The 10,260-nt window shown below is 36.6% G+C and overlaps 5 protein-coding genes across 7 annotated transcripts; 3 read left to right on the plus strand and 2 right to left on the minus strand.

The window, feature by feature from the left end:
* Nucleotides 1-169: 169 nt before the first annotated feature.
* LOC132195724 (N-alpha-acetyltransferase 20) lies at nt 170-1,424 on the plus strand. Of its 2 annotated transcripts, none has more exons than XM_059618018.1 (7): nt 170-298; nt 399-506; nt 566-590; nt 701-791; nt 851-980; nt 1,037-1,173; nt 1,239-1,424. In XM_059618018.1, the coding sequence occupies exons 2-7, from the start codon at nt 454-456 to the stop codon at nt 1,322-1,324; spliced, it is 522 nt and encodes a 173-aa protein (XP_059474001.1). In that variant the 5' UTR covers nt 170-298; nt 399-453; the 3' UTR covers nt 1,325-1,424. The 2 variants fall into 2 exon arrangements, with proteins under 2 accessions (XP_059474001.1, XP_059473918.1); XM_059617935.1 differs by having other exon boundaries at nt 183-298; nt 396-506.
* Nucleotides 1,425-1,620: 196 nt separating this feature from the next.
* LOC132195646 (protein C1orf43 homolog) lies at nt 1,621-2,996 on the plus strand. The gene is made up of 5 exons (XM_059617820.1): nt 1,621-1,897; nt 2,049-2,249; nt 2,303-2,471; nt 2,529-2,742; nt 2,793-2,996. Exons 2-5 carry the CDS (start codon nt 2,091-2,093, stop codon nt 2,929-2,931), a joined length of 681 nt encoding a protein of 226 aa, XP_059473803.1. The 5' UTR covers nt 1,621-1,897; nt 2,049-2,090; the 3' UTR covers nt 2,932-2,996.
* Nucleotides 2,988-5,792, minus strand: LOC132195209 (integrator complex subunit 10). Its single transcript, XM_059617087.1, has 13 exons — nt 5,535-5,792; nt 5,407-5,474; nt 5,230-5,348; nt 5,057-5,172; nt 4,920-5,006; nt 4,738-4,866; nt 4,565-4,683; nt 4,357-4,505; nt 4,055-4,303; nt 3,815-4,002; nt 3,579-3,752; nt 3,261-3,517; nt 2,988-3,207 (listed from the first exon to the last, which is right to left on the minus strand). The coding sequence occupies exons 1-13, from the start codon at nt 5,673-5,675 to the stop codon at nt 3,042-3,044; spliced, it is 1,962 nt and encodes a 653-aa protein (XP_059473070.1). The 5' UTR covers nt 5,676-5,792; the 3' UTR covers nt 2,988-3,041.
* Nucleotides 5,793-5,844: 52 nt separating this feature from the next.
* On the plus strand, nt 5,845-10,035 carry LOC132195454 (U4/U6.U5 tri-snRNP-associated protein 2). The gene is made up of 12 exons (XM_059617500.1): nt 5,845-5,992; nt 6,235-6,339; nt 6,401-6,553; nt 6,623-6,736; nt 6,797-6,972; nt 7,022-7,247; nt 7,300-7,586; nt 7,650-7,778; nt 7,840-7,901; nt 7,960-8,095; nt 8,153-8,239; nt 8,292-10,035. Exons 2-12 carry the CDS (start codon nt 6,237-6,239, stop codon nt 8,334-8,336), a joined length of 1,518 nt encoding a protein of 505 aa, XP_059473483.1. The 5' UTR covers nt 5,845-5,992; nt 6,235-6,236; the 3' UTR covers nt 8,337-10,035.
* LOC132195524 (probable chitinase 10) lies at nt 8,413-10,241 on the minus strand. Of its 2 annotated transcripts, none has more exons than XM_059617712.1 (5): nt 9,254-10,241; nt 9,084-9,196; nt 8,839-8,934; nt 8,635-8,781; nt 8,413-8,583 (listed from the first exon to the last, which is right to left on the minus strand). In XM_059617712.1, exons 1-5 carry the CDS (start codon nt 9,504-9,506, stop codon nt 8,425-8,427), a joined length of 768 nt encoding a protein of 255 aa, XP_059473695.1. In that variant the 5' UTR covers nt 9,507-10,241; the 3' UTR covers nt 8,413-8,424. The 2 variants fall into 2 exon arrangements, with proteins under 2 accessions (XP_059473695.1, XP_059473606.1); XM_059617623.1 differs by having other exon boundaries at nt 8,839-9,027.
* Between the last annotated feature and the right edge of the window lie 19 nt (nt 10,242-10,260).

Below are 10,260 nucleotides of genomic sequence, written 5' to 3' on the forward strand. Positions count from 1 at the left end.
AAATGTTTAATTTAAGCCATTTTTTTTAATTATAGAAAACATTTGATACGTAAATTAGATTTTTTTTTTTTTTTTGTTATGCATACCGCCAAACACTATTAAAACTCGAACGGTTGGCAATTAGTCATTTTCTCAACTTGTTGGCAGCAGTGCTCAAGCGGCTCATGCCCACTCATGCCCGCCCCGCCCACTGCCTAATCAAAACAAATCCAAAACATCGTGGCTGATACATTCTACCGAGCCAGGGGCTCTCAAATTTGAAAAAATAGCTGGTTGCAGAATTTTCAGCGCCTAGCAGGTTCGTTCCATTCAGCTTTTTCATGAGGAATTTTCTATACTTTACTTTATTTCTGGTATTTTAGATTATTTTGTGAGTAAATTTTTAATCTTTTCAGCAGGCTCTGCTGCAGTTCTGTTGTCTGTCCGAGTTGTTCAAGTGGATTTCCTATAAAAATGACAGCACTTCGTCCGTTTACGTGCAACGACCTTTTCAAGTTCAATAACGTGTAAGAGTTTTAGTAAATTAAAATAATAAATGCATTAATTGAACTGTCTGATATTCCAGCAACTTGGATCCTTTGACGGAAACTGTATCCTTTCACTATGAGCATAGAAACTGACGCATTCTATTTTTTATTCCGTGCAATTTAGTATTTTCATCATTAGAATACATAGGATTTTTTCCTCAATATAAAATAAGTATGGTCTCTCTTTTTATCTTCAATACTTAGCGCATTGGCCTGAATACTTTCAAGTGGCCGAATCACCAAGTGGACAAATTATGGGATACAGTAATTGATCAGCATTACGAGATGATACATTTTTGTTTATTATAAATATGACACTTTAGTTATGGGAAAGGCCGAGGGCAATGGAGAAAAGTGGCATGGGCATGTGACAGCTCTAACAGTGTCCCCGGACTACAGGAGACTTGGCGTTGCCAACACCCTCATGGCTTATTTGGAGGAGGTTTCTGAAAAGTAAGTCTGGATCTAAAAGCTAATTCCAGAATTTTAATTAAAATTTTGTCTTGAAGAAAAAGGGCATACTTTGTAGATCTTTTTGTCCGAGTCTCAAACAAGGTTGCCATCAAAATGTATAAGGAGCTCGGATACATCGTCTACCGGACGGTGTTAGAATATTATTCAGGAGACCCAGATGAAGACGCTTATGGTAACTTTATTTTCATATGTACAGGTTGATATTATATTGTTTTTAATTTCCTTACTCATTGTCAGATATGAGAAAGGCTTTGTCGAGAGATGTGAACAAATCTTCCGTGATTCCCCTCAAGCATCCAGTCCGACCTGAAGATGTGGACTAATTTACCTTAAATTTTGTTTTTATTATTTCTGTGTAATGATAAATGTAATTAGGGAAATCATGTAACCATAATTGAATATATATAAATTAATACCATTTTTTAGCAAAATAATTTTGTAACTATATTTTCAGTTATCATTTCTTTTAAAAAATTTTAGCATAAAAATTAAATGAAATCTACTTACGACTTAATTTCTTAATTATAATAAAAACAGTGAAATTTTTAAGCACAAAATTGATTTGCTGGAAGATAAATAACCCATGAATGAATGAGAGGGCGTGCCTCCAGTGCAAATGAAGAGGGGTGTGCCGTGCCAGCTGTCAAATGCCGCAGTCGCGAAAGAACAGAAAATTTAGTGGGTCCTGATAAAAGGCACAGATTCAAGCCACGGTTCACTTATCGTTAACTGTCAGACAATTTTTTTTATGGGAGGTTGAGGGTATAGTTATATAAAATCTAAAAGCAAAATTATATAGGTACAAAAATCTGCTTATGCTTACACATCAAATTTATCCTCTCCTGCATAATTATGTACTCGGCTCTCTACAGCTCTGAGCTTCTATCTTGATTTTGGTAAACAAACTTATATTTGTTCATATTACATATATGTATTATATTTGCCTTGTTATTTTGCTGCACTTTATTTTCGTCGTTTAATATATTTTTAATAATGTTGAAATAATTTAACAATTCTAATAAATTGCTATAAATACACGCTTTGCAGTTTTACCATAAGAGACAAAGCAGACAGCCACAATCAATAATCATGTTGGCAAAACTCTCCGCGAGTGCAATAATTATATTTGTCGTTGCTGGAATTCTCACATTTGTGATGCTATTTATTTTTGCCAAACGTCAAATCATGAGATTCGCAATAAGGTCACGCAGAGGGCCTCACGCTCCAATAGGTCATGAAGCAAAAAAGGTGTGTTTTTTGTTGTTGTAATTTTCCAGAATTCATAAAAATTTATTTTTTAGTCAATGCGTCGTGAAATTGAAAGGAGGATTGAACTTATCCCACGGATTATTTACGAAGCAAAGCTTTTGAGGGGTGCTCAAGACGTTGGGCAGGCCCAAATTGTGCCTGGCACACAGCTCATTTCAACATACTATCGGCTAAGGGCTGTTGATGACATCAAAATTCTAGGTCTGTTAAAACTTGAGACTCCTTAAAAAGGTGACTAGATAATAATAATTTATTTAGAAAAAGAACTTGGCATTATTCGACATCCCTCTGAAAGTGTCCGAACAGTGTTGGTTTCAACGCTCTGCGCAGCGTCAGAGCCATTATCGGGCCCAGCACAGAAAGTTGTTCATCAATTTTGTGATCTGTATGAACATGCTCGTCACGGTGCAGCAGATTTCGGAGAAAACGAATACAATACATACACTTGTTTGTTCAAGAAACTTGTGGAGGCGTAAATTAAAAATTTGATTGTTTTCCATAATTTAAAGTTGACTTTTTCAGTGGAAAGCAGCCTCGGTCTCTTTCAGTAATCCACAAATCTAGTCCAAATAGAACACCTAAGAGGCGGCATACACGGATACCAAGTTCCCTTCCATTAGCCGAAGTTTGTTCCGATCAAAGTAACGAGACACGAGTATGATAATAGGCAATAATAATAACCTTTTGTGCCATGCATTTAAATAAATTATTAAAGAGAATTCATAAATTTTTAAAAATTTATTTTCCTCTATAAAATAACAATTTAGTTAATTACAAAAAGGATCCGGATATAGATTGCAGAATTGCATTTTTCTCATTGAATAAGAATTGTTGTACCAGACCTTGGATGTTTTCCGAGCTCCGTGCCACTTGCCTCCTCATCGCTTGGCGAAAATCCTCTTTTGCACCTTTATCCACTCCCCGAGTTGCCATTCTCCTAATCAAAAATTAAATTAAAATCTAAGACGTCAATTCTCATTTTCTGCAAACCTTGTGAGTTGAGTAGTAGCTGTAGGGAGAATGTCCAATACAACAGAGCCGCCTTGCTCCGACGCTAGATAGGTGAACTCCTCTAGCAGATCAACATTGATGATGTATCTAGTGAAGAGGGGGTATGAAAAACGCCTCATCTGCGTCACCTGCTTCAGTAAATAAGAGGCCAGTTCTTGTTCTTGCGGCCAATCTAGCTGAAGAAGAACCAGACAGTGTCCTAATGCTGCCTCTCCTGAGGGGCTCTGAATTATTTGCTGAAAAATGAATTTGCCTTAATTCTAAAATCAAGTTCAAGTTAAAATTTTCAGTAAATACCTGCAAGCAAGAAGTGAGTAGTTTTGTGCAATATTGGAGAACCTCCACTCTGCTGAGGGCCAGGTAGTGCAAGTGTCGGCCAGAGGGAGCAGCAGTCCTTAGTCCAAAAGACAGCTGGCCTATCGGACTTGCTGGCAAACAACTGACTGCATTCATGACAAACTCACTGGCTTTCTAAATAGTAAAAATTAACTTAAAAAAACTTTTGGAAAGTGAAAAAGGATTAGATTTTCTACCACGAAGTGTCCTCGTATAAAGGCAGTGCTTGCCAGACGAAGTAAATTCGGCAGGGCAACGATGGGAGGTGCGACAGCAAATTCTTCATTTGGGAATGGTTGCCCTTGCAGCATGGCCTTGTCTTGCAAAAATGTGTACAGCCACGGTCCCTCAGCCAATCGCAACTGTAGCTTCAATTTGACAAACTCTAGAAAAATTTAATCAACATAAGAGCTTCTTTTCAGCCAAGATCTCGGTACCTTTTTTGAAGGTCTCAGCAGAATTGAGCATGTCCCAAGTTTTGACAGCCAACCAAAAGATTTGGACCAAAGACTGTTTGGCGTTGTTAGATCCACTAGAACTGACAGTCAGTGTTGGCAGTCCATGCAGCTCCTCCTCTGTTGACCTGACCCGTGGCCTCTTTGCAGACGAAGGACCCACGTCATATGTTTCCCCAAGGAAAGCTTCAACAAGAAGTAAAGAAGCTTCCTGCGATGATCCGTTGGACCCTTTTAATTTCCAATTTGCAATTATTGTCACAATAAGAAAATAAATTGTTTACCTATCGTGGTCGACAAATAAGTTGAGTATTCATAGAGGCAAAGCAAGAGGAATGTGGTGCTGCAGTAGACAAGCTCCTTAATTTGGTTCGCATCAAGTGATCTTGACTGCGCAAAATGCCTGAGCTTTTGGAAGTAGATCTCTTTGTTACTGTAAAATTTTATATTATCACATCCTGGTCATTAAAAAAAAAAAATTATATACTTCACCTTCCCATGGGTGAAGGTGTGCTCAAGTTCCAACCAAGTTTGTGGCCTAGAGACTCTTGAACGGAGAAAAGTCCTTCCCAGGGGTCTGCGATCGACCCTGCTACTTCCCTTTCCTCGTCCTGTAAAAAAATCATTAAGTTTAAGGAAAGATAGCAGCATAAACATTATTTTACCGTAAGGTTGTGTTCCCTGCTCGGATGCAAAAGTAATGTGCAATACAAATCTATTGCTTTGTGCAGGAGTTTGAAGACGAGCATTTGCGAAAGCATGATGCTGCTGTTTTCACCAATTATAGGTAAAACCTAGATTAAATTTAAAATAGAGAAAGTTTCTGAAAATCACAATTCTTCCTTGCCTGGACTACTAAGAATTTTTGATAGGAGTTTATGAATCCAGGTTTCTCTCGCTTTTCTGCGTCCAAGAGCAGTTCTACCAATTTAGGCTGCAATTATAAATTATGTAAAAATAAAAACAATAAAATATTTTCATTACAGCATGGTGAGGTGCTGTGTGAGGGAATTTCTTGAGAAGCAGAAGTAAAATTCTGCACTGCTCCATTTTGTCCTCTGTTCTGTCTGCTGTGGCTACAAGTACACTTTGTTGAACCTCTGATGAAGAGAGGTTACATTAATTTTTGCCAGTTTCAATTTTCAACTGAAACAAACCTTGAGGAATGTGTGAAAACATGTCCTGCAAAAAAGATGCCTCCGGATCGTTGTTGTTTGGCTTCGTGAGGGCTTGAACTTCCTGCCAGATCAATGGTTCTTGGCCAAATTGCTGGAATCTAAATCATTTCATTGAAAACTTTAAAAGTTTATTTAATATTAAAATTCAAAACTTACAGTGTGCTAAAACACAAAGCAGCTTCTTTGACGTGTTTCAACGCTTTTTCAATGTTGTAAACCTCAAACTGTGGAACAAATTTGTGCGATGAGAATTAAATGCTTCATATTGATATCCAATAAATTACCTGAACACTGAAATTATTTGGAAATAAACTTTTTGCCGTTAACATCCATGCCCGTGCAGCATGAGAGTCTCTTTTTAACTCTTCTTTCGCCCTGTTGACCAAATATTCTTCATCTGACAGCTCAACTTCCATCGCAACCATATTGAACACGAAGAAATTGCCAAATTAGATAACTTTTCCGTTTAAAACGGCAGCTTTTTTGGCAAAGAAATGTTAATAAAATGCAATCCAAGTAGATGCAATCCCTTGGAATTGGAAAACAGCATGACCAAAACAAACCACAAACCAATCTTACCAATCAGAAATAGGTTACGCCCCCTTTACAGCCAATCACTGGTCGTTGCCAGGGTGTAAACACTGTCCTTGGTGTAAACAAAAGTGCTTTACGCCGGATCGAATATTTGTTTACACAAATTAAGAACAAAGAAGTTTGTATGATTTGTATCTAGCCGTGTGAGGTAAATAGAGCTATGTAGCGTTTAGTTAAATCTTTCAAATTAACAAAGTAGTGCCCTATTATTTTATAAAAACAGAGAACTTTGAGATTTTTTAATGTTTTCAAACAAGCACTAAAATTTTCATTGCACAATGTACACACATTTTTCCCTAATTTCCCTGAAGTTGAATATTTTAAGCGCATTCATTTGCAAACTTTATTTGCAACAATTATATGCATAATTATATTTTCCTAATTTTTTAGCCATGGCTACCGTTGATGGTGCAGCAAACCATCCACCAGAGAAAAAGATTAAACTTGAAGTCCCAGAGGAGGACGAGGACAAAGCTGCTTATGAAGACCCTCGAAGTAAAAACTACATAAAATTTTAATTTTCAGTCGTGATATTGAATAAAAAATTATTCCACAGCAAAGAAGAAGTATGCGGCGGCAAACAGGCTTTGCCCTTATTTGGACACAATAAATCGACACGTGCTCGATTTTGACTTCGAAAAATTGTGCTCAGTTTCTTTGTCAAGGATAAATGTTTATGCATGCCTAGTGTGCGGGAAATATTTTCAAGGTTTGTTATAATTTGTATTTATTTGAAAGTTTTATTTTAAAACTGTTTAAAACTTCTTAACATCTACAGGAAGAGGACAAAATACATTTGCATACACTCACAGTGTTGCAGAGAGCCACCACGTTTTCTTGAATCTGCTTACCTTGAAGTTCTACTGTTTACCAGATAATTATGAAATCATAGGTATTTAATACAACACTTTTATGATGTTTTGAAATTAAATAATATAATTTATTTGTCTAGATTCATCTTTGGACGACATCAAATATGTCTTGAACCCAACTTTTGACACCGAGTTGATCAAAAATCTGGACACGTCAAGCAAACTCTCTCGAGCAATTGACGGCACCATGTATTTGCCAGGCATAGTTGGTCTAAACAACATCAAAGAGAATGACTACTGCAACGTCATTCTGCAGGTAGAATTTTTCTGGCTAAAGTTAAAGTTTCTTGAAATAATTCTGTTAGGCTCTGTGCCACGTCTCTCCTCTGCGGGACTACTTCCTTGAGGAGAAGAGTTACTCCAGCATCAAGAGGCCTCCTGGAGACAGCTCTTACTTGCTGGTGCAGCGGTTTGGTGAGCTGATGCGAAAGTTGTGGAATCCTCGTAACTTTAAAGCTCACGTCTCCCCTCATGAAATGCTGCAAGCTGTTGTATTGTGGAGTCGGAAGAAATTCCAGATCACCGAGCAAGGTAGATTTTTATTAAAATTTTATTCAATGATGTTTATATTTTGTTCAAAAAGGTGATCCCGTCGAATTTCTCTCCTGGCTCATCAATGCGCTGCACTTGGCTTTGAACGGGACGAAGAAATCGACTTCATCCATAATCTACCGTTCATTCCACGGTACAATGAAAATTTACTCGAGAAAAATTCCACCCGTTGAGCTTGATGACCGTCAAAAAGCAGAGCTGCTGAAGACCTACGAGTATCAGGAGACGGTGTCGGAGTCGCCATTCCTGTATTTGACTTGCGACCTTCCACCGCCGCCTCTGTTTCAAGACGAGTTCAGAGAAAACATCATACCACAGGTAAGATTTCAAATTTTAATAGGTTCCCCCAAAGTTTGCAAACTATATTAAAAAAAACTACAGGTAAACCTCTACACTCTTCTGACCAAGTTCAATGGTCAGTCAGAGAAGGAATACAAAACATACAAGGAGAATTTCCTGAAAAGGTTTGAGATTACCAAGTTGCCTCCTTACCTCATCTTGTACATCAAGGTAAATTAAATTTTTTTATGACATAAATCAAAGAGGAAAAAATGAAAATTTTGTTTTGCAGAGATTTACAAAAAACACATTCTTCATTGAGAAAAATCCGACCATTGTGAATTTCCCTGTCAAGTAAGAAGAGTCATTCAATTTTATGACAATTATTAAGGTTTTACTATCTATCTCATAGGAACGTTGATTTTGGAGACATTCTGACTCCAGAGGTAAAAGTAAGACATAAGCACACGTCATACGACCTGGTAGCAAATGTGGTTCACGACGGAGACCCAAAGAAGGGCTTCTTTAGAGTGCACGTCCTGCAGAAAGTATGAATTCAGCTTGTTTTAAATGAACTTCTCAACCAATATTTAAAATAATTCTAGGGCACTGGAAAATGGTACGAAATGCAAGATTTGCATGTGACGGAAGTATTGCCCCAAATGATAACTTTGACAGAAGCATACATCCAGGTATACAAAATTATATTGTATTCAATAGTTTTATTAACGATGGGGAAAATAGATTTACGAGCTTCGAAGAGATGACGTCAAGATGGAAACTGCATAGAGGACAAGATGGCTGCAATTCTTGTTTTTGGTAAATTAAAATATGGCTCCTTTTTTATTTTTTGTTAAATTTTTTATTAAACTACACACTACGGGCATATCTGGGTAGTTTTAGGACTTAAATTTAACTCGTCTGCTATAACTCGCAACAGGGGAAATTTTCCACAATGGCATATGTCATGTGCATCATCTGAATTAATTTCTGTCAAGGCTATCCCTCCAAGATTTCTAGACTTGGCCATTTGAACCTAATAATTTTTTATCAGTCCCTGGCCCTCACTTGAACATTGACTTTTTACTTTTTCTCGGACAGAAATTGTGTCTTCGAAGGATATCCATTGTTCTTCATTGTAAGCAAATGAAGTACTAAAGGGACGCAGGAGGGTCAAGGATGCTCCTTTTTTTGTAACCTTAATCCACTTTTCATGTCGAACATAGTGGCATACCTTTCAAAACATGACATATTGACAATATCATTCAACTTTTATTACATTAAAACTTACTTCAAAAAAAGGATAGATTAATGTATGATTGACGAACTTGCTTTTATTTGCGTTTCCAGTAACGGCTGCGCCAATAATTTCAGCCATTTGCTTGTTCTGAAGGGCAAAAGTGTTTGCTGTACAATCTATACCCCAAATTAATTTGTCCGGTGAAGCCCCTTGCTTCAAAGCAGCGTTAATGCTAGTTAACTTAATAAATCATGAAAAGCTCAAGCTGCCAAAAAATATAATAGATTTTATATAACTGCTTTGTCCAAAGGTGATTTAAAGCCAGTTTTTCTCTCCCACGCTCCAGCATAATCAAACGCTAGCATAGTCATCCAATCCAAATATTTTGACATGAGTGGCAATTTGTAACCTATTTTATTATTCTTGCATGTTATGCTCTTTTGTTACTTAATTTCAATTTTTTTACCCAAGTCCAATTTGTGTGGATTAGGCTGGAGAACCGCAGAAAGAGTAAAATTAAGGGGTCGAAATGCTTTTGATGCCTCAACCAAAAATATTCCAAAGTTATCTTTGTCTTGGAATTTTGCACCCATTTCACAAACTGAGCGCCAGCACACAGGGTATTGCCAAAATATATCCAAACCATGCAGATTGTACTGCTTTAAAACTTCAATAGAATTCATTATGAAATTGCTCCTCTTGGCAGGATCCATTATCATTCTGCTATATTTATCAGTAAATGAATCATTGTAATCACCCAATGTGAGGATAAGCTTTGCAGATTTTAGTGGTCGAAATACTTCAATCTGTTCCCGCAAATCTGATTTTTAAGAGGAGCGATTTTTTTTTATATTAACCTTAAAATGAAAGTACTAAAAGGTTTTAAATTGCCTGGTTTTTTATCAATAAGCACTTGAATTTCCAAAGTGGACGGGTTAAGAACAGTGAAGTCGTGGAAAATAATATGGGTGCAAGACTTGACATCATCAAAATTAGCTGGTTTCAGGAAGCCTATAGCACTATCAAAGCAATTAGTTAAGCTAAAAATTTTTTTTTAATAAATATACCGCTTCACATAGCACAAAAACTTATACATATCGGTAGACGCCAAAGTTTTATTTCCTGATGTTGGATTCAGATGTTGCATCAAACACTTTTTTCCCGAGAAACGATGGAGTTCAAAACATCTAGAGATACAAGCAGTAGTCGCAAGTCTTTGCAAATTTTCTGTTAATCTCAAAAATATTTTTAATTACATTTATGTTAATCCACAATAATGCATTTTATTTTACCATTTTCCACATCTGACAAAATTTTGCTTTTGCAGACGCTAGATGTATTAATGTTTTCAGTACTTTCAATACTTTCTCTAATAAATTTTAAAATGAAATATTCTAATTTTCAAAGAAATATAAATAAACTTACACAAATAGTAAAATCACAATTGCCGTGAGAGTCAGCATTGGATTTTCA

The sequence above is a fragment of the Neocloeon triangulifer genome, unplaced genomic scaffold, assembly GCF_031216515.1.
Source record: "Neocloeon triangulifer isolate White Clay Creek 2 clone unplaced genomic scaffold, ASM3121651v1 ptg000001l, whole genome shotgun sequence".
Classification (NCBI taxonomy): Eukaryota; Metazoa; Arthropoda; class Insecta; order Ephemeroptera; family Baetidae; genus Neocloeon; species Neocloeon triangulifer.